General features: G+C 41.7%; 1 protein-coding gene across 3 annotated transcripts; it reads left to right on the top strand.

Annotated features, from left to right (window-relative positions):
* Positions 1-1,982: 1,982 nt before the first annotated feature.
* Positions 1,983-25,021, top strand: LOC110841296 (facilitated trehalose transporter Tret1). 3 transcript variants are annotated; one of them, XM_087358431.1, is made up of 9 exons: positions 1,983-2,115; positions 3,887-3,987; positions 14,900-14,999; positions 15,912-16,047; positions 19,697-19,963; positions 20,793-20,911; positions 21,818-22,216; positions 22,425-22,714; positions 23,243-25,021. In XM_087358431.1, exons 3-9 carry the CDS (start codon positions 14,904-14,906, stop codon positions 23,958-23,960), a joined length of 2,025 nt encoding a protein of 674 aa, XP_087214557.1. In that variant the 5' UTR covers positions 1,983-2,115; positions 3,887-3,987; positions 14,900-14,903; the 3' UTR covers positions 23,961-25,021. The 3 variants fall into 3 exon arrangements, with proteins under 3 accessions (XP_087214557.1, XP_021942390.2, XP_087214558.1); XM_022086698.2 differs by lacking the exon at positions 3,887-3,987; XM_087358432.1 differs by lacking the exons at positions 1,983-2,115; positions 3,887-3,987 and adding an exon at positions 11,487-12,202.
* The last annotated feature ends 968 nt before the right edge of the window (positions 25,022-25,989 follow it).

Here is a 25,989-nt window from a genome sequence, read left to right as displayed (position 1 = left end):
GGGACCTGTTCATATACGTTCTTGGCAGGTGATCCAGAAGTGGTTTTCCATTGCCTTCTTCTGTGTGTGAATGGAGTAATTGTTGGGATGCCACGGAGGAAAACTCCGTGTTTCCTAGACAACGGCCTTGCCCAACACAAGTTATAAATTCGGGCACCACCGGGAATCGAACCCGAGACCCCAGGATTACAAGGCCAGCGTTCTGACCGCTAGACCACCTCATCTTATTATTATTTAGTGTTCTGTCTGACGACAGGTCCATATGAACAGGATCCTTCCATCCTTTTCTCGGACTGGGACCTGTTCATATACGTTCTTGGCAGATGATCCAGAAGTGGTTTGCCATTGCCTTCTTCTGTGTGTGAATGGAGTAATTGTTGGGATGCCACGGAGGAAAACTCCGTGTTGCCTAGACCACGGCCTTGCCCAACACAAGTTATAAATTCGGGCACCGCCGGGAATCGAACCCGAGACCCCAGGATTACAAGGCCAGCGTTTTAACCGCTAGACCACCGTGGCTTGTTCCTGAGCCATATGAATCCAAAATAAAGAGAAACGTGGGTGTAATGGCTACCGACAGACATTCCATCTCATAACTTTCGCAAGTGACTTGAATCTTCAATAGGCCTATATGAACATGGAGCCCAATGAACTAAGTTACGCAAAACCTCAACACCCCGGCCGTTTTAACCCCGCCCCCCCAAAGAGCCCTTGTCACCCATCTGATAGGAGGTTCGGTGGGCCCCAGAATCGGTAGCGAAGCAGTAGTATGTTGCAATAAGCCACGAAAACAACTCCTTTCAAATCCTTACTTACTAAAACCTTCATGAGTAGTTTCCCGTCTAAGTGGATGTTGTATGTAATCTATTCAATTCTCGTTACACAACTTAACAGCCAATGAGAGAGCTGTTAGCCAATCAGGAATTGAATCAACCAAGCACCAACAGACCTAGTGAGTCAGTAATTGAATTACGGCAGGAGGTCAGTCCTCGTGAGTCTATGGAACTGCTCGTCTCAAAGCTTCGCTGCTAAACAGTCCCGTTCGTTCCCAGCTAATTAATATTATTTACTGCGTCATTTTTTTATGCACAGTTTACTTTTAATGCCTGTCATTAAATTAGGTTTATGCCTTCCGTCAGAAGAGACCGTACCTATAATCCTAACTGTGCGATACAGCACGCAAATATTCCATGTCAGGACAAAGAGGATTACTGTGCAATAAATCCCTTTGAACTGGCTACCTCACAAGGGCGGCCTCATATTTCTGCCCAATTTTTTAAGTTTCAATGGTCACTATATTTCCCAATGCTCAAAATACAGCGAAATCTTACATTTCCGCAAATCTCAGTAGGCCTCTTAAAATTTTAAGGCCTACTTACATAAAACTTTGAGGAATTAATGGGAACACAACAGAAGATTTGTTTTTATAGCTGTGAAGATGATGCTCTCGTCGTTGTTAAATGCCTCCCCCCCCCACAACCCTTCCCTTTCTCCAACCCTATAAAAATCCCTACACTTCTAAGCATCTCCACTTCAGAGCTGAAGATGGAGACAGTGTGGTTCTCCGACAGCTTGGCTTCTACGTAGGAGTATACAATAAAAGTAACATCAAAACATCAGAAGTCAGGCGAAAATTGAAGGTTTCTGACGACAACGACTTAAATTCTGAATTTGATCTTTTAGAATTGAGCATCATCGACCAAATTATAAAATTACGTTTCAAAATTCGTCAGGTGTAAAATGGGTCTCTCTTCTGGATTGTAGCGCCAATGTAGTCTGTTTACGACGTTTCGGAGGTTCCTGCTGCCTCCGCCATCACGGAGCAACATTCCTGAAGACAGTAATTTATTTCAGGCGTGGGTTGCCTGCTTATAACAAATTCCTATTTCGCTATTTTATGTGACGTAAAAAGTCTTATTGTTGACGGTCACGTCAACGTTCAAGGTCACGTGTGAAAGCGTTCGCGAGGAGAGCGAAATATGACAGTTCGTGTTTTCTTGGCTGTTGGAGACGCAGTGTCTCACCGCTGTCTGGTCCTGACAGTCACTCCGAACCGATCAGATGGCCATGGGAATCTAGCCCTTCAATCGGAGAATCACTTACATGCCACATGAGGTATGTTATCATTTGTTTCTGTACACCTGTTCTTAGTAAGATGCATGCGATATCACAAGCTCGGAAATGCGTAGTCTATAGTCGCCTAGCTGGTCTTTTGTTAAGACAATTAAATCACAGAGAAAGATTTGCGAGGGACATGTTGCAAGCAAGGGAAACAAGAAATTAATACAAAATTCTTTTTTCAAAACGGTGAGAGGAGAGGCCAACCGGTAGACGTGGGTGTAACTGGGAGAATAATATTAAACTGGATCTTACGTCTGAGAATATACGAGCTGACTCCGGAGAAGAACCGGTGATGGGCGTCCGATGTTACTAAACAACTTCCGAGCTCCATAGGAAGTTGAAAATTTAAATCGCAGGTGTAAGTCGCCCACATCCTGGAATGGGTTCGAAATCCGCTCGGGACGTTTCCCAGTGCTGTCTTACAATAGCAAAGACTTTTCGATGGGTTGATCATCAACCCATGGAGTCATATCACTTATAGATCAATAACAAATTAATTATATTGACATGAAAATCAATTCTGAGTCGTTAAGAGATAAAAGATTTGTGTAAATATTGGTATGGAAAATGTGGTCACTAATTTAATCTTTACATAGAAATCAGATAAACTTACAATAAGTCGGCTTTGGCTCTCTGGAGCTGTTACGCCACGGATTTCATTTTCATTTTTTCACATCGGGGAAAGTAGGTCAGCATAACTGACCTCAGAGAATCTTTAAACCATAGATCTCTAACACGGCGAGAATGTCAGCGCGTAACTGTACTCTGTATGAAGTGCTTAAAACGGATACGTCATAAGTGTGTTTATATATATTCTCTAAACAATGATTTTTTTAAGTCATAAAAATCACTATACGTTTCGAAATATGAATCTTCTGTCATCTTCAGGCGGAAAAGGGAGACACCTGCTATATTCGGTAGACCGAGCAATTCTCGATCTGATGGACAAAGTATATAAAAACAAAGTAGATAACAATTCATAGAGTCAATGAAGCACATGTTGGCCATTCGCTTCTAAGAATTTTCTTCCGGGAATAGTCACGTGTAAAACTTACGACTTGGCTCTTGCCTACCTGAGCGGAACACCTCATTTTTGCAGAAACAACGTCCATAAACGGACTTACACAACCAGAAAGGAAAGGTTTCCACCATCGATATGCGCACATAAGTGTCATTAGCCTTTTAGGAAGGCTTGTTCTTTCCACCCCACGGAACACGTAAAATTGTCTATTTTCCCCGTAAAAATGTTAACTTTCGGAACAGGACATAAGTAAAGACGCATTCATGACTACGACCGGGTCGTTCCTTCGGCCTAAGATCCATTTTAATATTATTCCTCAATCTACTTCTCGGTCTTCGAGGTGGACGTTCAAGAGTTTTCCGCACAAAAATTCTGCAAGCGTTTCTGCGTTCCTCATTCTACACCCCAATGGAAGCCTCCTAGATGTCACTAGGCCTATCGTAATAGCACGAATGACACGTGAACATCGCGTGGAAGAAGACGTCTAATAACCATGACTTCTGAATAATGCCGAAACTTCATAAAATGCCATAAAAACCGGTACCTTGACGAAGGAAATATTATTTTCCCACTTAAAAAAGAAACAATCCTACTCAGCTCACTGTTTACAGCTAAAAATGACAATGATTGCAATTACGTTGTTATGAATCAAACTGGTATCTAAATATACGCTGCTGTGGGAATTCCCAAATGCTTAAGAATAAAGAAACATCCTTTTATCCTCGCTGTTCTGTTACGTCACAGGTCATTAATAAGTCTGCACGCAGCTGATATCATCTCGCTGTAGAATCCTGTTGGACCCCACCTCCTCAAGGAATTACACTACAGGCATCTTGATACAGAGAGTAAGTCAGAAAACAAAATTTCGTTATTTTTCATTGGATATTTCATAAGGCTTATTTTCAACTACTAATTTTATGACAGGCCTGAAACTCATGACCTTTTCTGGTCGCAATGAAAATCTAACTAATTAACTACTCGTACATTCATGAACACTAAGTTTCTATAACACTAATACCAAAGTCCGCCACTGGACACGAACCTGAGCTAGTTCTATCCAATTACAGTTCTCACAAAACGATTTTCTAAGGATCGTCTTAATATTATTTGGCCACAATCAGTTTAATTTGTATTATTTATACTTGATTTACACTTTCCACTACCCAGCCGTACAATCAGACTCACTAAGAGCAAATTGGACGTTTTCAGTTCTTCTCAGAGCTTTTTTCGCCTCGGAGTCAATCTTAACGAACAAAACAGGGATAAGATCCTTCGTGGGGAAGAAGACCGCGTACTGAATGAGACTTTCAGGTGACAAAGAAGTAGAAAGTCGAGAGAGTTTAGGTCGCTGGGGAATAGAGTACAGTCAGAACAAGAAAGATTTCTAACTTGCAACAAACTTATTTCTCTGTAAGGCTCTATCTTGTACACGTCTACGTGGAGGTGTCTGTCTTGAGAATCTGCTAGTAGCTCACCTAGTCAAGGAATTCATAAGATAGTATAATTGCGTCATATTGTGAACCAAATATTAAATTAATTATTCGGTTTTTGTCCGTCTAATCACAATTATATTTAGAATTTACAAATAAGATAATTAAAATATCATTTTTATGTTCCACATCGAATAATCGATTTACATTTGGAACATTTTTACAACATGTTTCGGTTTCATCGAACCATCTTCAGGTGTAAAATTATATCAACAAACTTAAAACTCAATTACAATTTCTGTTGTGTAGCTTTTTGGTGATGTTCATATCCAGATTATTTTCGATTATTCGACGCGGAACATAAAATGATATTTTAATTATCTTATTTGTAAATTCTAAATATAATTGTGATTAGACGGACAAAACCGAATAATTAATTTAACAAGGAATTCAATAGAAATCCAAAGGCTCATTACTGTTCCTCACTGTGGTAAAACGTCGACTTAGATCTTCCGGTTTATAACCGTGTACACTTGTAGGTAGATACTAAAGTTTCGGAGGAACATAATGCTTCCATCTCCATGGTTTTCGCATAGCGGTGTCGAACCTTCGGTTCTGTTACCAGAGAAAGCATCGGTTGGCTTAGTCCAGAGGTTCCCAAAGTGTGGGGCGCGAGTGGTTTTCTGGGGGGGGGGGGGGGAGTTGTTTGTATGAAAAACTTTTTTTAACGAAATATGGAGTAACATTTTTAACATCTTTTGCTTGGTTGAGGCAGTTTAGTTGTCTTACAGTGCTGCATACTCATAGCTAAATTTAATATCAAATCTGTTTGCTTGCATTTGTTCTGGAAGGGGGGGGGACGTGAAATTTATGAAATGTTTTAAGGTGGGCGCAAAGTATAAAAGTTTGGGAACCTCTGGCTTAGTCAGTCTTTTGTACACAGTCCAAGGAGTCTTATCAGTCGCCTAGTACAACAAGTAAAATAGTCCAGTTGGCTACGATTAGCTACAAAGTGTTCCACTTAACGTGAAACCAACACCGGAACAGTAGCGAGTGAACTATCGGGAAATGAGTTAGTCATAACGCAGAACGCAGTTCCAGAGCAGACACTTGTCAATCAGTGAAGTCACGGCCGTTTGTCCTTTGCACCGAAATGCATTTTACATGTTTTGTTTTCAGCCAGAGTCATCAAGTTATCTGGTTCACATATTAAACCAGTTCCGTCACGGCCATTCGAAAGTAAAACATTGCCGCTGATCAATCATGCACTCAGTACAACACCCGTCGTAATCTTATGTTCGTTTCCGTAGCTTTATGTCCCAAATTCATGCTGTAATGCCCATGGAAACAATCATTACCGTGACGACAAGGCCGCATAATGCTACAGAGGTTTTTATCACTTTATGTTCCGGGTATACACACATAACAAGAGGCCCGATGAGACTCCCCTGAAAATTATCGTAGACCACAGAATTTCGAAAAGTACTCATTAAAAATGATTAATAGCTTTTATTTGATCGCAATTAACAGCATATACAGCCTAACTGCCAGTTTAAAGCATTGTGGATGTTACAATCTCTATTCTGCTTCGAGAATCAAACGAGGCGCTGGGATGATAGCTCTGAATTTTGAAGCAGGAACTTAAGGAGGGGCTTTAAGATTATTTAAAGGCGCTTTTTAAACTGAATTTGCCAGGCCTAGCGTTGAACGGGATAATGTGGAAGGCATGCATGAGGAATTACGACCAATCACGACCAAAATAACCTGTTTAAAAGCCGATATTCGAATCTAGTTTTCTCTTGGACATTAGAAGCGTTACCATAAAGTTATCTGATATTCCAAAAAAAATATCCAACACTCATGGGAACTAAAGGCAAATTATTTACCCTACACAAGGCGTCACTTAAAAGTTTTGACATGAATAAAGTTATCCCAAAAAGACGTATAGAACGGATTTGTAACTTGCTGTTATTTGTTTCGATTTTCGCACTTGTGACAAATAATTTCAAGACCGACAATGCACAATACACGCTGACAGTTTCCCACTTTTCAATAAACCGTGACTTAAATCGGAGGTCAAACAGGTGAAATTGCCATGATTTCATGATGACTGCAAGTCATTCACCTTGGAGGAGGTAAACACTTCAAGTTATGTGCGTCACTGTTCGTTGTTTATGTGAATCAGCTACTTCGCTCGGTTATTTGCCCACTTCTTCGTAATCTTCGTGGCCACAATATAAATGTTCTCTTCAGATACAATAACACAGACGCAAAAATTATAACATACTTGAAATTACAGGACAGTGACACGACGTTATGAAGCATTAAAATGTTCAGAACGATACTGAAACAAGAATTCGTTAACCATCTTGTTTATTGGGTCCTAATAGGTTTCCTCCGATTTGGACAGCCATGTCCCTGTCATGTAAAGGTAATCGCAAAGTTGACGAATTAAAGTGTGTTTATGCACTACACGCCATGGTACGATGATAATTGTGATCCCGGATATGAGTACTGACTGGGATTAGGTTGGTCAGCCTTGAAGGAGGATTTGTAGTAAAGCCTATTAGCTGTTTAACACAGAAGTGGTTACTTTAAGAAGCATGATTTGTTATTGCCATCTGATGCCGTCGTGAAGTTAGGCTATTAACTCCTACAACGCAAAGACCGATTATATTAATGGGACTCATACTTAGCATCCGATAAACCGCCATTCTAAACTGATATATGCAACCCCCCCACCCACCCTCACAACACGCTTTCAGGCAAAAACATGAACGACAGTGATGATGTATCATCCCCGAACGTACTGAACGGATATCGGCTAAATTTGGTATTAGAGAGTCTAGAAAAGAATGCCAGTTGAATTTTAGTTCCTTTCTCTTGCTTTAAAACCACTGTCAGCTATAGATAACATTAGCCAGCAAGATGGTGAGTGGGTAAGGACTTGTAAATAGGCAGTCGTGGCCTATTACAATGATAAATCTCAAGATTGAAGAGACTAAGGAAAATCAGAATAGTCCTGTCCAGATTCGAATTTGTTGTCTTCCGAATGCACTGAAAAAGCGAACGAAATGGTTAATTAAAACCATCACGAAGCACTGCTCCATTCTTCGACGAGGACACTGTTTCCTGAACGAATGGTTAGACGACGTTTCGGGGAACACGACTGTCTCCATCTTCAAGGCGAAGTGACAACCAGGTTCTTCGAAGCTGTGATTTGTAACCAGCTGACTATAACAATTTGTCATCATACAACAGTGGAGACAAGATTAACATGATTGGAAAGATATACTCTTTGGAGTACACTGTAATTCCAAAGGTGTTCTTCACGCCACATCGTGGTTGATAACCACGACTCAGAGGATGTATGAATCTTACTCGAAATGAATAACTGCAACGATGCGTCTCAACAATACTTCAGTTTCCACTGTTGAATTGTGGAAAACAAGAATTATCTCTGTTTCCATTGACTTCTACGTTGTAGCTGCCTCCATCATCAGGGCGATGATTAAATCAAATCACACCGAGTCCACACGGCGCCGAAACCCAGAAAAACAATCCGTCTCTCTTTCTTACAAGTGATTTATTTATGTTACATTTTTCTATTAAAATCATGTATCTCTTTCCTGTTTCTGCCATCTGAACTTCACGTGCTAACTATTCCTGCGGGAATGTAAGCTCAGACTACAAAATGTTTTGTAGAACGTCACTTAATAATCTCCACTGCCCGGAGACAGGCCCCTGCATTGGCGTTATAACTGAAAATCAAACGACCATACAGAAAAAACAAATAACTTATAACCAAGGACGCCTGTGATTGCAGCTTGTAGACCATCTGAATGAGAGGAAACTAAATATTTACTAAAAATTTATCAGCGGCCGAGTAAAGACAAACAAAGAAATAATACGTGTTTCAAAACACCAAATAAAAACAAGAAACTCAATTCTCGTCACTTGTCACCTCATAACGAAGTCTCAAAAGCTTCGACGTTTTAATTTTGGCAAAACTGAGCACGGGGATGCAAAGTAAGGGCTCACAGCCCTTTAAGGTCTGGAAGCCTGGGTCAGGCCAGAGAGGGAGAGAGAGAGAAAACGTCTGTTTAAGGACCAGAAAGGATGATGGGATGAAGAGCAGGGCTTGTACTTGCACAAAATTGTCTTCCCCTGATCTTATATATACACCACCCACTTCCTACAGTTCTCACTTTAACCTGAAGATGGAGGCAGTCTGTCACTCACAAACGTAGGCACACAACCAAGACAATACACTGCGCATCTCCGTGAAATACTCAAATATGATGGCCCACGTGGTCTCCAAATTGTCTGACAATTCCTGATGTCAACAAACATGTTCGTAGTTTGCAATCCGCTTCTAATTTGTTAAGCTAATCTCAATAGGGGTATAAAAAGTTTCGATTGTACGTGTTCGGGCACAATTTCCTTCCTGAACATAGGTGAGTTGAATAAAATATCACGTAGCATTAGTAAAATCAATTTTCTCGTTTTGATTTAATGTTTAATTTGATTAAATTAATGTTCTAAATTAGTTTCTAATTTGTCGAACCTGGAAGGAATATACGAAATAATTTTAAATATGTTAGCTGTAAGGAAAAGTCAAACATTTATCGTGGAATATTTGTGTTCATGACAATGGAACGCTGTACAACAGGTGGTGTATGATTTAATGTGCCACTGGAAAAAAAACAAGTGACAGGAAAGGAGTTAGAGATAAAGAAAGATTTCTGACGTGATTCGGATCATAATACACTTTAATAGATGAAGCTGTGATAAACACATATATTTGGCGAAAAAGTAAAAATATTCCAGGTCTATTTGGATTCCGTTTTGAACACGCTTTACTGCAAAACGTAATTGAAGAAGTCCACTGGAATATCCATTAAGTAACAGGAAGTAACTTATTCGGTTTTCGTCACCAGATATTCACACGTGCAAGTAACAACACGAGAATGTGAGGATTTCATTTGCATTTCATTCCTAGAAAACGTCAATTGTATTATTGACGTCAGAGCGTCGTTAGCAGCTAATCATGGGTTGACCTTTAAGAGAGTGACGGGAATTTACCTTTAAAGAAATCCCTAACCGCATCCTTGTTACTTTAAGTTGCCTAAATAACGCACAGAACTTGAAATTCGGAAAGAAACTGAACGCGTAATTGACTCGTAACTATAAAAAAAAAAATGCCCATAATTTTAAAAACAAATATTACGCTTAGATAATCTTCGTCTCACTCTACGGAAAGAATAACATGCAGACTGAGAAATACAAAACGAAGATGTTCGCAGTTTTTAAAGATTAGTATTTTTCTTTTTGGGTGGTTGAACAAAGAACTCAACACGCAACAAATATGAATATATTACAATATTTAGGTCGGAAAGTATCAAGGAAAAAGACTCTCTGGTAGACCTAAGTGAAGATGAAAATATATTAAAATAAACTTTTGGAAATGTTGTACTGTCTGAACGATTTAAGTGGTTAATGGTTGAATCATGAATGGAACATTACTTTTAATACTGTTCTTTGTCTGAGGTATATCTGACATACCCGACGTTTCGGGAGTTGACTCTACTCCCATCTTCAGCTTACTGTCATGATACTGACATTGCTATGCTTTCTTTGTACGAACTGCATGACAGGAAGGCATATAGGACTAGAGATTATTGTCACTGGCAGCAGTCGTGATCTGGAAAGTTCGGAGTTCGATCCTGACAGTTGTCACTAATAACAGTTCAATTCAGTTGTGTAGAGTGTACTGTTGGAAGATGACATATATTACCTTTTAAACGTCACAGCTGGTTCAGTGTGTTGCATAACAGGTGAAGTTTTTGGGCGTGACGTATTGACATTGAGTTAGCTGTGTATACATTTTGAATTCAACTATTTTGCTATAAGGCTTATGAATACAGACAAGGAGAAAATGGCCGGTCGTTATGTTGGGTGTGTAACAAATTCGCATCCTTCCGGGGTGCCACCCACAACGAAAACAAGTGAATCGGACGGCAACAGATCTAGAAAAGCCTGGTTACCCTTTCTCTCATCTCCTCATCCACTAATGAAGGAGGACGTAGGCCCTTCTTTCAGAAGACAGCCATCTTCTTACTCGTCGCCATGAGGACCAGAAATGTAATTTTTCATACAACGTCGATTTTTTCAAAGCAATTTTCACATCGATATTTTAGGCGCGAAAACAATATCAAAACACATGGAAGTCATCTCATAGACACAGCTGATGTTAATTGTTAAAATCTGAGATGACAGAATGAAACAAGATTTTAACATGCAATTTTGGCTGTACAATTAGAGGGAAGGATTATTATGCCATAAAAGCAAGGAATCTGTTCTTGGCCTTGTAAATAATTATCAAGTGCGGGAAACCATGTTACCATGGAGATACTAAGCTGGAGTACAGTTAGAAAACACAGAGAGATAAGTGGATTGACCGACGCAATGTGGAAGGTAGATAAATGCACATGGGTAGATATGCAACGTAGATTGGTGGACAAGCTATAGAGATGGATGAGATATATAGACGAATAGGTACATATATAGAAAGCGACAGGCAGATAGATGCATTCATAGACGTAGACGTGGACGGATGGACACAGAGAGAGAAAGACAGAGATATACAATTGACCGGATCCCTTTGTGCCCCGTGTTTGTGAAGTTCCTGTGCTGAATGTCTATTATTAGTCTCACTCCAGTGTCAGAAATCCCAAATGACGCAACAAGGACTGTTTACAACAAAAAGGCACACCCAACTGGTCCCTGGCTCTGACTATATCAACTGCAAGTTATTTAGTGTTTTGGGCCTGATTAAGTTTCATATTTACTGAGTTGAGTTCTCAGTACAAGCACAGCTCCACCATAACTATCTTTAGTGGGTCAATTGTTACTATTTTTATTTAGTGTTCTGTCTGACGACAGGTCCATATGAACAGGATCCTTCCATCCTTTTCTCGGACTGGACCTGTTCATATACGTTCTTGGCAGATGATCCAGAAGTGGTTTGCCATTGCCTTCTTCTGTGTGTGAATGGAGTAATTGTTGGGATGCCACGGAGGAAAACTCCGTGTTGCCTAGACCACGGCCTTGCCCAACACAAGTTATAAATTCGGGCACCGCCGGGAATCGAACCCGAGACCCCAGGATTTCAAGGCCAGCGTTCTAACCGCTATACCACCCAATATTTATTCTTACGTCTATAAATCTACACCACCTTCCCCATATAGAATGCAGACGGGGAAATGCATACAAAAATTTGACCAGGAACCTAAACGAAAGAAACCATTTGGCAGGCGTAAAAGGGATAATAATATTAAACTGGACCATGAATTCAAGGGTCTAATTGGCGGTTATTGCGAACACGATAAAGAGATTTTCGAGGTTCCCAACAAGCCAGGGAATTTCTCGACCAGCTGACCGACTATCAGCTTCTGAAGGCGGACTCTGCCCCACGGAGCGATCCTGCAGCTCACACCAGTATCGCATCAGAGCAAGTAGCGAGGACAGTGGTGGGTTCAGTTTGTGCTGGATACCTGAAGAACGTACAGAGTCCAGGAGTGACAGTCCCAAACGTCAGTCCACTGTTGGCGCTCTTGAGTCTTTATGAGTAAGAAATGTGTTAGGAATTTCTGTCCATCGTTCCAGGCGTCAGTATGTGAAGTCCACCAGTTTCGACTCACGTGACCGCTCGGGCTACGAAACGCATGGATTTGGAACAGTACGACAGTGGGGGGTGAGGACTTCGAATCCTTTAAGAGCAATTCTCGACCCTTTTCCGCGTTTTTCTGTATAGTTCTGCGCAGGCGTGTTCTTTGCGATGGGCCGATCTCCCATCAAAAGAGTATAATCGAACGAACTTATAATAAATTAAACATAATCCAAAAATCTACGTAGTTAAAGTAGTAAAATAAGGCTGACTGATAGAACACAAAACTGAATATGTCATTCTGGATAATTAAACGCAGATGGGATGATAATATTAAAAGAGATATTGGAGAAATTAAATGTAGAGGTGTGGATTATATTCAAGTAGCTCAAAACATGGCCCAATGGCGGACTTTCATGTACACTGTAAGGAACAAAAATTTTGAAGAAAAAAAAACTCAAACTGGCAGTTTACGACAAGGCCAAAACCGTTTTTTAAACAGATCACCCGATATTGTTACGGAAATACGTAGCCCACGTGCATTGCTCTTTATCACAATTTTGTACTAGTTTACGGAAACAAAAGTAGTTGGAATGTAAAAACCGGTCAGTATTCAGTATTATCACTTTCCTGCTCGTCAGCCCACGAAATGAACGGCCTGGAGCGTCAGACAAAGTTTTCACTTCTTTCTTACAGGATCTTGTTACTAGGGCGACGAAATCAAGGAGAATGAGGTGAGCGAAACACTTGAGAAAAGAGGAACACAGAAAAGTGTACAAAATTTTGATCGGTAAACCTGGCCACTTGGGTGCAAATGGGAAAATAATATTAAAATTGATCTTAAAGTAGGCGTGAGGATATGAACTCGGTTCATCTCATCCAGTGGCGGATTCTTGAATTTTATAAAATGCGGCAAAATTATTTATTATTAACTTCAGAAAGATCATTCTGTTTCGTGGAGTTGGACTCTTTATCACCCGACACGTTGCATTTAACTCTCGTAAATGACCTACCGTACTGATGAGGTACTCAGGGTGTGCCTGGATTCACACTAGGGCTATTTAACGACCCTCCTTCAAGTACAGAGACCAGATGTCCTGCTCCGAATTCGGGAATCATCTGGTTCAAATCTCGGTCCGGAGGCCGGCTTTTCGCGTTTTTCCTCATGCCTTGCTGGGATAGTACCTTAAATTAGGCCATGACCGCTCCCTTGCATATTCTTTGCAATTCATTATCACACGATTCGAGGATATACATAGTCTGAAATACTGACAGCGTCGTTAAATGAACAACAAACAAACAAAAGTTCATGTACAGAGCTTATATATAAGTGAACAAAATTGAAGACCGATGAATGATTTCGAAGGAAGATTCGTGGCTCATTTCAGATCGGAATTTGCTTGGAAGAGACTGATTAATAGTAAAACCCTTAATCACCTTGGCCGGTAACCGAGATTCGTAACGGACATCTCCAGACTGCGTTACCGTTACACCATCTGACAGCTCGTCTTAATTTAACGAGCAAGATGTGAATCCCGGTCTCTCACTCTTAGTTAGAGAAGTTTACTAATTATATTTCAGCCTTGATTAATTAGCGGCATGTTGCCGGTTGCGTTATCTGGAATGCGTCATAGCATCAAAGAGAGCATTCATTGACCTCTGTAAAAGTGAAAGGAAGGCCATGGTTCAAACTGGTTCTCAGTTATTTAATGAAGCCCTGACCAACCACACAAATGGCATAATATAATTTTGGAACATATTACGAAGGAAGCTGTAGTGGCCTATTTAAATTTCCTTACCCGATATTCGCCAGAATGCCTATGGAACTTTATTAAACATCTCAAGAGTAGTCAAAGTTACGGCCGGGATTCGAAACGTAGACCTCCCGGATTCATTTCAGGAGCATTAGCGGAGAAACATCCGACGCCCTGGTCCACTCTAAGGTACTATCGTATAATTTGGCTGGAGAAACTGAGGAAAACCAGGGTCTTTAGCTGAGAATCGCACCAAGTATTTTCCGAATACGAAGCACAAATTCTGAACACTACACAGCAATGAATCTCGGCGATAACCGGTCGGTTTACTTAACCAGGTTTGCTTAGTTTCCGCTCAACTTAATTTACAACTTCAGAATTGTGAAAGGATGTCAGTGTGGCACTGCAAGGCGCTCACCTCAGCTGTTACATAAAGAATCACCCACGTGACCTTGGAAATAAAACAAAAGAATCACAAGGGGGGAGGGGGACAGAATATCACAGAGTGCATTTCTGGGAAAGACGACCTTGTTTTGAGACAATGAATGTATGCATCTTATGCGTCAAATGAACGTTCGATGTGGAGGTTCGGTCTACTTGCCTATGCCTATGACAATGCACTTTTCGTTTCTTAAAATTCTCGACCGATTTCGAATAAATGTAGTAGCATTCGAGAGGTACGCAAACGTTGCCACAACATAAAGGCATATAGAATGCGTGGACATATTTTTTTAGTCATAGTGTGCTTAGAATATTTTACTTGTATTCTGCAAGAACAGACGGGTACATTACAATATATGTCGGGATATATCTCCATAAAACATTATGACAAATAGTAATTCACTGGAAATAGTAATAAATACCACTTGTGTCAAAATGATATACAGGGTGTTCTGTTTTGCAGGAAGATGGCAAAGTCACGTTTGCCTGGCGGTGATGCCGCTGCTAGAACCGAGGATGAGCCGGTTAAGGTAGCCGGGCGCTTCCGCACTGCGGTGCCTCAGGTATGGATTGAATGATTTACACTAATTAACATTTACCAGATATGCATTTTTAAAATATTCGTGCTTTTGTTAAGTGGATCGTTGTGTTCATTCCCAGGGGAACTACTTCGAGGGTGATGGATGAATTTAATACCTGAGATAAGTGTACGGGTTTTTATACGCGCAGTCTTGAAACTTTCCGATCGCACCTCGTATATTAATCATAATTCGTACCTACAGACGCATAACTGAGTGAGCTATAAATATGCTAGAAGAGACGTCCGGATGTAAAATCCAAGGCTGAAAAAATGACTGGGGATTTCATAATTATGTTCACGAAACTCAGCGTCATTGATAAGAAACTGTACTGTAATTTATTAAAAGAACTCATGTCTTATGGGCTTTTACTTCAAATGGCGACACAGTTATTGGTCCAAAAAGGGAAGCAACAGATGGAATGAAAACATTACAAAATTTGGAGCTTCATAACGAGGAGGCCTACCCTTAATTACCATCAGGGTGATAAATTAAGAAAAATTGGATGGGCTGGGCATAAAGCACTAATGGGGAGACGAGAAGTGGATACAAAATTTTTAATCAGAAACCGTAATGGGAAGATGAGACCACTTTGAAAGTCTGGGTGTAGATGGGAGGATAATATTAAAAGTGATCGTAAAATAAATAAGATATGAGTGCGTATACTAGACTCAGGACAAGGTCCAGTCGTGAGCTGATGTAAAAGCAGTAATGAACCTTCGGCTCTCATGTAAGAGTGGAATTTCTGGGCTAGATTTACATCCTCGAGGTTCTCAAGGACCCTGCAAACCTCCTGTTGGTCTGATTAAAGACTCTAGGGTTCCTGTTGGTCTCTTACCAACCCGATTTATCAGTGCCTTTAACGATGCACGAAACAAACTGTGAATCTGTGTGCAGGTGCTGGCGACTACAGCGAAGAACATGATCCTTCTGGATCTCGGCATGACCGTCGCGTTCCCTACAATCGTCATCCCGGCGCTGAGCAACACCCTGGATCCTCTGGCACTGAACAGCGAGCAGACGTCGTGGTTCGGTAAGTGAACCGCCTTCGGAAATTTATTTTTGAGGCCTTGTACAAGGGCGCGGTTGTCAGAAGAATAAGCGAAGAGAAACGGGAAGATGGGCGAGATGGGAAATGGATGATGAAGGCTAATAGAGAGCAGAAGCAGATGGAGAATGAGCAAAAAGATCGGACAATGACTAGAGAGAAAAGCTCGAACATTTATTATGTCATTCCTGTATATAATTTGGTCCCTAGCCAAATGCTACAAAACGAAGAAATGGGAATGAGACAGCGACTGCTGAAGACGTTTCAATAATTATCAGTTGCTTGGAAATTTCAGGTAGCAAATAGACTGCGTGTAAGAAGACAAGGTCTCTAAAATAGTACATATTTGCTCGAAGAGAAGTGATGGCGCCACCAACCACGAAAATATTCCCCGGCCACGGCGGACATGTGAGCTTCACGTCCTGGAGTATAGATGTCGTCAGTAGCTACTTGTGAGCGCAACGTTCCGACGTGGGATTCAATTTGGTGGAAGGAGAGGGGGAGAGCGAGAGAGAAACACGATAAAACGTAGTTTTGTTAAGATTTGAAGATTTCTGTCTTCTGGGTTGTTGCGCCGTGTAGTCTGGTCGATGTTAACCAACGTTTCAGAGGTCATACTGCCTCCGTCATCAGGGCGATGAATTAGTATGAAGATTTCTGTCTTCTGGGTTGTTGCGCTGAGTAGTCTGGTCGATGTTAACCAACGTTTCAGAGGTCATACTGCCTCCGTCATCAGGGCGATGAGTATGAAGATTTCTGTCTTCTGGGTTGTTGCGCCGTGTAGTCTGGTCGATGTTAACCAACGTTTCAGAGGTCATACTGCCTCCATCATCAGGGCGATGAGTATGAAGATTTCTGTGTTCTGGGTTGTTGCGCTGTGTAGTCTGGTCGATGTTAACCAACGTTTCAGAGGTCATACTGCCTCCGTCATCAGGGCGATTAAAAATATGAAGATTTCTGTCTTCTGGGTTGTTGCGCTGTGTAGTCTGGTCGATGTTAACCAACGTTTCAGAGGTCATACTGCCTCCGTCATCAGGGCGATGAATTAGTATGAAGATTTCTGTCTTCTGGGTTGTTGCGCTGAGTAGTCTGGTCGATGTTAACCAACGTTTCAGAGGTCATACTGCCTCCGTCATCAGGGCGATGAGTATGAAGATTTCTGTCTTCTGGGTTGTTGCGCCGTGTAGTCTGGTCGATGTTAACCAACGTTTCAGAGGTCATACTGCCTCCGTCATCAGGGCGATGAATTAGTATGAAGATTTCTGTCTTCTGGGTTGTTGCGCTGTGTAGTCTGGTCGATGTTAACCAACGTTTCAGAGGTCATACTGCCTCCGTCATCAGGGCGATTAAAAATATGAAGATTTCTGTCTTCTGGGTTGTTGCGCTGTGTAGTCTGGTCGATGTTAACCAATGTTTCAGAGGTCATACTGCCTCCGTCATCAGAGTATGAAGATTTCTGTCTTCTGGGTTGTTGCGCTGTGTAGTCTGGTCGATGTTAACCAACGTTTCAGAGGTCATACTGCCTCCGTCATCAGGGCGATTAAAAATATGAAGATTTCTGTCTTCTGGGTTGTTGCGCTGTGTAGTCTGGTCGATGTTAACCAACGTTTCAGAGGTCATACTGCCTCCGTCATCAGGGCGATGAATTAGTATGAAGATTTCTGTCTTCTGGGTTGTTGCGCTGAGTAGTCTGGTCGATGTTAACCAACGTTTCAGAGGTCATACTGCCTCCGTCATCAGGGCGATGAGTATGAAGATTTCTGTCTTCTGGGTTGTTGCGCCGTGTAGTCTGGTCGATGTTAACCAACGTTTCAGAGGTCATACTGCCTCCGTCATCAGGGCGATGAATTAGTATGAAGATTTCTGTCTTCTGGGTTGTTGCGCTGTGTAGTCTGGTCGATGTTAACCAACGTTTCAGAGGTCATACTGCCTCCGTCATCAGGGCGATTAAAAATATGAAGATTTCTGTCTTCTGGGTTGTTGCGCTGTGTAGTCTGGTCGATGTTAACCAACGTTTCAGAGGTCATACTGCCTCCGTCATCAGGGCGATGAATTAGTATGAAGATTTCTGTCTTCTGGGTTGTTGCGCTGAGTAGTCTGGTCGATGTTAACCAACGTTTCAGAGGTCATACTGCCTCCGTCATCAGGGCGATGAGTATGAAGATTTCTGTCTTCTGGGTTGTTGCGCCGTGTAGTCTGGTCGATGTTAACCAACGTTTCAGAGGTCATACTGCCTCCGTCATCAGGGCGATGAATTAGTATGAAGATTTCTGTCTTCTGGGTTGTTGCGCTGTGTAGTCTGGTCGATGTTAACCAACGTTTCAGAGGTCATACTGCCTCCGTCATCAGGGCGATTAAAAATATGAAGATTTCTGTCTTCTGGGTTGTTGCGCTGTGTAGTCTGGTCGATGTTAACCAATGTTTCAGAGGTCATACTGCCTCCGTCATCAGAGTATGAAGATTTCTGTCTTCTGGGTTGTTGCGCTGTGTAGTCTGGTCGATGTTAACCAACGTTTCAGAGGTCATACTGCCTCCGTCATCAGGGCGATTAAAAATATGAAGATTTCTGTCTTCTGGGTTGTTGCGCTGTGTAGTCTGGTCGATGTTAACCAACGTTTCAGAGGTCATACTGCCTCCGTCATCAGGGCGATGAATTAGTATGAAGATTTCTGTCTTCTGGGTTGTTGCGCTGAGTAGTCTGGTCGATGTTAACCAACGTTTCAGAGGTCATACTGCCTCCGTCATCAGGGCGATGAGTATGAAGATTTCTGTCTTCTGGGTTGTTGCGCCGTGTAGTCTGGTCGATGTTAACCAACGTTTCAGAGGTCATACTGCCTCCGTCATCAGGGCGATGAATTAGTATGAAGATTTCTGTCTTCTGGGTTGTTGCGCTGTGTAGTCTGGTCGATGTTAACCAACGTTTCAGAGGTCATACTGCCTCCGTCATCAGGGCGATTAAAAATATGAAGATTTCTGTCTTCTGGGTTGTTGCGCTGTGTAGTCTGGTCGATGTTAACCAATGTTTCAGAGGTCATACTGCCTCCGTCATCAGAGTATGAAGATTTCTGTCTTCTGGGTTGTTGCGCTGTGTAGTCTGGTCGATGTTAACCAACGTTTCAGAGGTCATACTGCCTCCGTCATCAGGGCGATGACGGAGGCAGTATGACCTCTGAAACGTTGGTTAACATCGACCAGACTACACAGCGCAATAACCCAGAAGACAGAAATCTTCATACTCACCGCTGTGAGAACCTCAAGTCTTACATTGTTAAGATTTATTTGTCATGAAAGCAAGTGTTTTGGAACTCTCGGTCGTTAATGCACTGTTTCCATGCAGAATGTTGCTAAAAGAAATCAACTCAACCCACCCCAAAGGATTCCATAGCCACGAATAATATATATCGCTGAAGAGTTTTCAATTAGGGAATTCACTGGAGAAGCATCTTCATACCAGAAACACTAACGTTACCTTGTGACTAGGAATGAAAAATATTTTAATTCCTCCGTCAAGTCTTTGATTTCCTGTAATTTTAAGGCAGGTTAGGCGAAGATAAAATATTCTGAATTAAAACATTTTCCGAGTTTAATCGCCAAGAACACGCCTCAGACTTCTGAATGCCCTGCGGTGTTGCAGGAAGCATCATGTTCATCTGCCAGCCGGTGGGGAGTGTCCTGTCCGGTATTGTGTTGGAACAGCTAGGCCGGAAGAAGTCCATGATCCTGGTCAATTTCCCCCACGTCATCGGTTGGTTCATCTACTACTTTGCCAGCTCAGTGCCGATGCTGTACCTGTCCGCCGTCATCATGGGACTGGGCGTCGGATTCATGGAGGCGCCCATCATCACGTACGTCGGGGAGATCAGTCAGCCGCAGCTGCGAGGAATCCTCACTTCATACTCAGGCAAGTAGCACCTACACGAAAGTGCCTTAGCCTCGTAATAATCTGTGTGTTCGAATGGATCGTCTGCTCAATTTTACAAAATAAAAACTTTTCTTCTCGCCACAGTACGCAGAGAACATGCTGCTGCTCGCTTGTCTTGTAAATAAAAAGGCACAATTTAACGTACCATTAAAAGATACGTAATTAAACACTCATTTTAATCTGTCAATGAATTTATATCGTTCACAAATAATTGATAATTTATTTCTGTATGTAATGGGTAGATTTATTTGTAACTTACCATTAATTTAGGTGAGCCCTTTGTCTGTATTACGCGAAATTAATATAATAGTATGAATTGTACTTTATAATATGTATTGTATTATTATTATTATTATTATGGCTTTTTCCATATTCTATTGTCATCTGTCTCTCTTATGGATTAGTGGAATGTAATAAAGATGTATGTATTTAGTACGGAAATAAAATACAGAATTGTGAAAAATACAAGACACATAGACCATCCCAAGCTGCAAGGCTGTATCAACGTGGAGGCAATAATGTTCGTCCGAAACGTCGGTACGTAGCTACAAGTCCACACGGCGTTAGAACTCAGCAGACTTACGACGACGTCTTCGCCTCCTTGTACACCTCAAGTCTCATATCGGAGAGTGAATTTTATTCTACGACACAGCCACAATCTCAGTTGTCACCGCAGCCGAGCGTCTAGGAATGGCGGTAACCGACGCAGTGTTCGCGAATAGCGGAATTGCCGAGTCGCAGTCCAGTCACCAAATATCCTCAAAGGGTTTCGTCGATGTATTTGAAGTGAGGTGGTGTCCTGTTGCAGGTATGTTCGTGCAACTCGGGTTCTTCCTCGAGTTTCTGCTGGGCACTGTGTCAAACTGGAGGACGGCGGCGGCTATCAGCGCTGCGGTACCTATTGCCACGGTGATCGCCATAACCCAGGTTAGAGGCCGAGTCAGTGATTATGAATAGGCTGACACTGTGAGTGCCAGAACCCTGCGCGAGGAATTCTATTTCTAGATACCTGAGATTCAATAAACGAATCTTCTTAAAGAATTAGAACGCTCATAATCGTACGAGGCGCGTCCACAAAGTAAGTTTCCCACTCGTCCCACAGCTAGCAAACCTTATATTGCGCGAAGCGATTGTGCGTACGTGATAGAGCAATGACGTAGCATGACGCATGCACTAACGGCACTTCCCGCGTTCTCACAGTAGCATCGTTGCAGCTGTTGAAGATGGAGGTTCTTATTCCAGCTCCCGCCGACTGTGAAGTGCGGTCAGTGATAACGCTAGGCCGCACACGGCTCGACGGACAGCAAGTCTCCTGCAGGAGTTCAGCTGGGAGGTGTTTAATCATCCACCCTACAGCCCGGACCTCGCTCCCAGTGATTTCCATCTTTTCCTACACCTCAAGAAATTCCTGTCCGGTCAGCGTCAGCGTTTTGAGAATGACAGAGAGGCGGAGATGGTTGTCACACAGTGGTTCCAATCCCAGGCGGCAGACTTCTACGACACAGGTATTCAAAAGTTGGTCCCACGGTATGACCAATGTCTCAATTCCGGTGGCGAATATGTTGAAAAATAGCTGGACACTTGCTGTATCTGTTGCAATAAATATTTCCATGAAATTGTGTTTTGTTTCTGTAAACGGCCCCAGGGAAACTTACTTTGAGGACGCGCCTCGTATCTGCAGAAGAACACTATTGCTGTAATCGTATTGTCTTCTTGATTCCTTAGTTCCTTCATAATAATTCGGTGTAAATATTATTCTTGGCAGAAGCATTTACAATGAGGTTAGGTATTCCAGGACAAAGTATTCCACAATTATTAAAAGGCACATTTCAGGTTCCTGAGACACCAATATGGCTGCTATCTAGGGGTCGTTTCGAAGAAGCCGAGAAATCGCTATGCTGGCTCCGAGGTTGGGTCTCTCCAGCCGCCGTCAGCAGAGAATTCAACGAGCTCGTACTTTACACTGAGAAGATGAAAAGGCTGAAGCACGGTCCCCCCAAATCAGCTGAGGGTGACGATGCCGAGCGTGTGTCTCCATCGAACGTCGCTTGCAGAGAAGGCGTCTGCGTGGGGAAAATTCGACAGCTGCTGAAGCCACAGACTCTGCGGCCGCTCTCGTTGGTCCTCATGTTCTTCTTCTTCCAACACGCTTCTGGTTTCACTGCCATGCGACCATACTTGGTTCAAGTGTTTGACGAATTTGGGTTGCCTTTAGACGCTCACTGGGTTACAGTAAGTGTTTCACACCTAGCCACTGACCATGTGTTTTTCTTTCTCCCTCAAATCCAACTAAAATTGTGGTCTTGTAGGGCTCGCCTAATCATTTCTTACATGCCACCGATTCTTGTAATAAGTATCCAAACGAAATCATTTTCTGTCCATCCTGAAACTGTGGTAGCTCCAAATAAAAACTAAAGCTCCTCTTTAATTATAATTTCAGGTATTAACCGGCGTGGTTGGTCTCGTAGGCAATATTGTCTGCATGGTAGGAGTATCTTGGTGCGGTAAGCGCCCATTATCGCTTGTCTCGATGGCTGTGGCATCTATGGCTTCCCTCCTCCTAGGGGCCTACGCCTTCGCTGTGCTATCACCCGGAGATGTGGCCACAGGTGGCACGCGGCATACTGCTTCTTGGACACCCCTGACCCTGTTTGTGGTCTATGCTTTCATGCAAAACACTGGGGTGCAGCCGATACCGTGGATGATTCTCAGCGAGGTGTTTCCATTCAGGTAATGCTGTTCGTTTAGTGGCGGTTAAGTAGAAATGAAACAGTAACTGACTTAAAAAGTTACCAGGCCACAACCAATTCCTTTCCCTTTAACTAAACTACCATTTGACGCTAAGAAGTCTGAGCTAGTGATACGTCGTTAAATCTAACCCCTGATAAATTCTTAAGCACTTGGTGGGTATTCACGGAGTTAATTTGAACATCGTAATATTAGAAGATACCTTACTTCTTCAATTAAACGCTCATGTGACTTACTTTCCAGATGGGATTAAAGAATCAAAACACAGTACTTTGGACATGACTTGAAGCAACCAATCACACGCTGTGCATTAGAGAGTATAAGGCCCATAGTTTACACAAACAGTCGAATACGGTAATTCCCAGATGACACTCATAAATGAAATAACGCATATTTCGTAAATGCCCATAAATTATTAAATGAGGCGCTTTGCAGTTGGTTACACCACAGAATTTCGTAGACTATACGTCGACTCAGTTGGTCAAAAGTTAATTAAATCATCTGTTTCAGGAGCCGCGGACTAGCAAGTGGTACAGCCGCGGCGGGTTCTTACATCCTAGCGTTCCTGGCCTCGAAAACGTTCCTGTCCCTGAAATCGGCACTGGGTCTCCACGGGGTCTTCTGGCTCTACGGCAGTCTTGGCTTCGTCGGATTCTTTGCCATTTACTGGACTTTCTCAGAGACCGAAGGGCGAAGCCTAGAAGATATTGAAGAATTCTACAAGAAAGGAATCAGAGGCAAAATACCGAAGAAAGAGATTTCAGAAAGAGTTGCAAAAGAATCTTCCACGAAATTTAGTCCTTCCACTGATTCCATAACAACAGAAAGGGAGGATGGTGTCGGCATCAGCGATGTCGAGGTCACGAACCAACTTTTCACAAATGCGGCAAGAAAATTAAAATCAAGCAACGAAGTAAATGGCGAATTAATGTCTGGTGTAAGCACCGAGACAGTGGACACTACGTTCACAGTCTCAACGTTTGACTTGCAAGATCCGAAATCCTCCACTGAAGATGTAAACGAGAAGAAGGACGATGTTCAGCAGGTGGCTGATAAAAGCAAACAGACTAAAGGTCAAAAATCATCTGAAATACAAGACTCGTCAGAAGGAACATCAGATAAGCAGACATCAGTGGAAGTTAAAGTCGAAACAGCAGAACAAAATAATGATGAAAACTCTACCCAAGTAAACAACGAGGAACACGTGGAACAGAGGACAAAAATGTGATATGCAGTTAAACAGAAAATACCATTTTTTTTAAAAAAAATTATATTATTTTCTTACACAGAAGTTTTATAAGAAAATTCTTTGGTTTCGCTTCATGAATATGCGGTCGTATTCGCTTCTTGTGTCCCCTTCAACCGACCCCCTCCTCTTGTAACAAAATAATCAGTTTTGATTCCAACTGAAATACCTGGATTACAATTCTATATACATCATCACTATTAGACTCAAGGATTTTTAAGTCCTATGTCATTTACTACTCCATTATAATATATGTAATTTTAAATCATACTTTCCGTGTCCCAAAATTGTCTTGTTTATCGTCTAAGTTCGAATTTGGGCCTAATTATGATGTTTAAAATTCGTTATGCCCGTTTATTCTTGTTTTATCATCTGTTAACACAATCATGGTGATAAGGCAGGCTCCTGCTTCTGTGGCTTCTGCATTAGCCTGTTGAAATCCAGAGAAATAGTTCTCCCCCCCCCCCACCCACCCCGCTGTTTCAGATTTAAAAACTCGCATTTCGTTTATTTATAGGTTAAGTAACCGAGGGCTCTGTACTTAGACATTGGCATAATAGACATCCTAATAAGGCAGAAATATAAATCCTGGAAAGGGTTTTCAAAAGAAATATTCTTTCAACCTACTGAGACAAACAGCTAAGTTTACTAATCTCATTACAGGCTCATCACTACTGGCTACACATGTAAATCCTTTCCGTTTAGGCTTTCCGACTTAAGTGATATGCATTCATCATTAAACTCGTATTTTATAGCAACATCCGGTTCAATGTCAACAATGAGCTAAAGCAGGAAGAATCTTGTAGCCCATGAGTGAATGTGGAGCCTGCTTGCCTGTAAGCTCATCCACCTTATCTCTGCATGTACTGGAGACAGATAAACTCGACTGGAATTATGCGCAAACTAATCACTCGATTACAAAATACACAAGACCGTAAGTCAGCGATGTGTTTTTATTGTTACATTTATCAGTATTACAATCTTAGCAAGAATTTTTAAAGTGTAAAATGTATTTCGTAATAAAAAATTGACGGTTTTGTTAATTGTCAATGTAACAAAGTTATTCTAAACCTTCAGAAAGCTCCCTACATCATGAAAACTTCGTCCCTATTCGCAGATGACACTTCAAAACCTTTGTGAAGACAAGATTTTGGGAGTAGCTGTAAATAAGTTAACAGACATGAGATAAGAGGTGGTCCTCCAATTAATTTAGAGGGCTAGCGAGAGATTAACTTTTATGAACGAATTGTGTAAGTCTTTTAGAGTGACAAATTTTATTTTTTCGAACAACGGACTATCACGTGCGACTACAGTCCATTTGAGGGAGTCGTCAAAACATGGACGTATGTCAGTGAGCCGACCACTAGACCCATAAAATGTAACTTAATAATTATTTCGCTTCAGAGCTTAAACAACTAATCACGAAAGGAAGATATATTAGTATCAAGCACTTAATATCCAAAATTATGTTTCCCCTCAACACACATTTGCTAACCAATTAAGAATAAAACATAGAATCCTGTTAAATTATTTGATCAACTACGCAGAACAAGTTTTTTTTTTTGAGAAGCTGAGTTGGTCAGCTAACAAAGATATTTCTTGGATTTTATGGAAACCGATAACATAGTGGTACTTTAATGTGTATTAACTGTCGTTGTATTTTTAGTTCAGTAGATAATAGTAGCCCTATTAAATAGAACGTTTCGAATTGTCTTCACAAGGGCGCACCAACTGACCCCATCTTGAGCCAGATGAATCTAGTATATGTCCTCACACCCAATTTTTTTAAACATCAAGTTCTCTTCCCTTCAGGTTTCCCAACTAAGATTTTCTTCGCATAACTCTTATCTCCCTGCGTGCTGCATGTCCCGTCCAGCTTACCTTCCTTGATTCGATTACGCTAATAACAATTTATTCATTTCGCGCGGTAGCCATGTTGTTGCCTTTTTTCCTTGCAACATTATCGGAACATGTTTCACCGATCTATCGCCACCAATCAATGTTGAACAGA

The sequence above is a fragment of the Zootermopsis nevadensis genome, unplaced genomic scaffold (assembly GCF_977971745.1).
Source record: "Zootermopsis nevadensis isolate Lab colony 2312 unplaced genomic scaffold, Znev_1.0 Znev_ptg000030l, whole genome shotgun sequence".
Classification (NCBI taxonomy): Eukaryota; Metazoa; Arthropoda; class Insecta; order Blattodea; family Termopsidae; genus Zootermopsis; species Zootermopsis nevadensis.
Note: the sequence above shows the minus strand (reverse complement) of the source record. Positions and strands in the feature narration are given on the sequence as shown.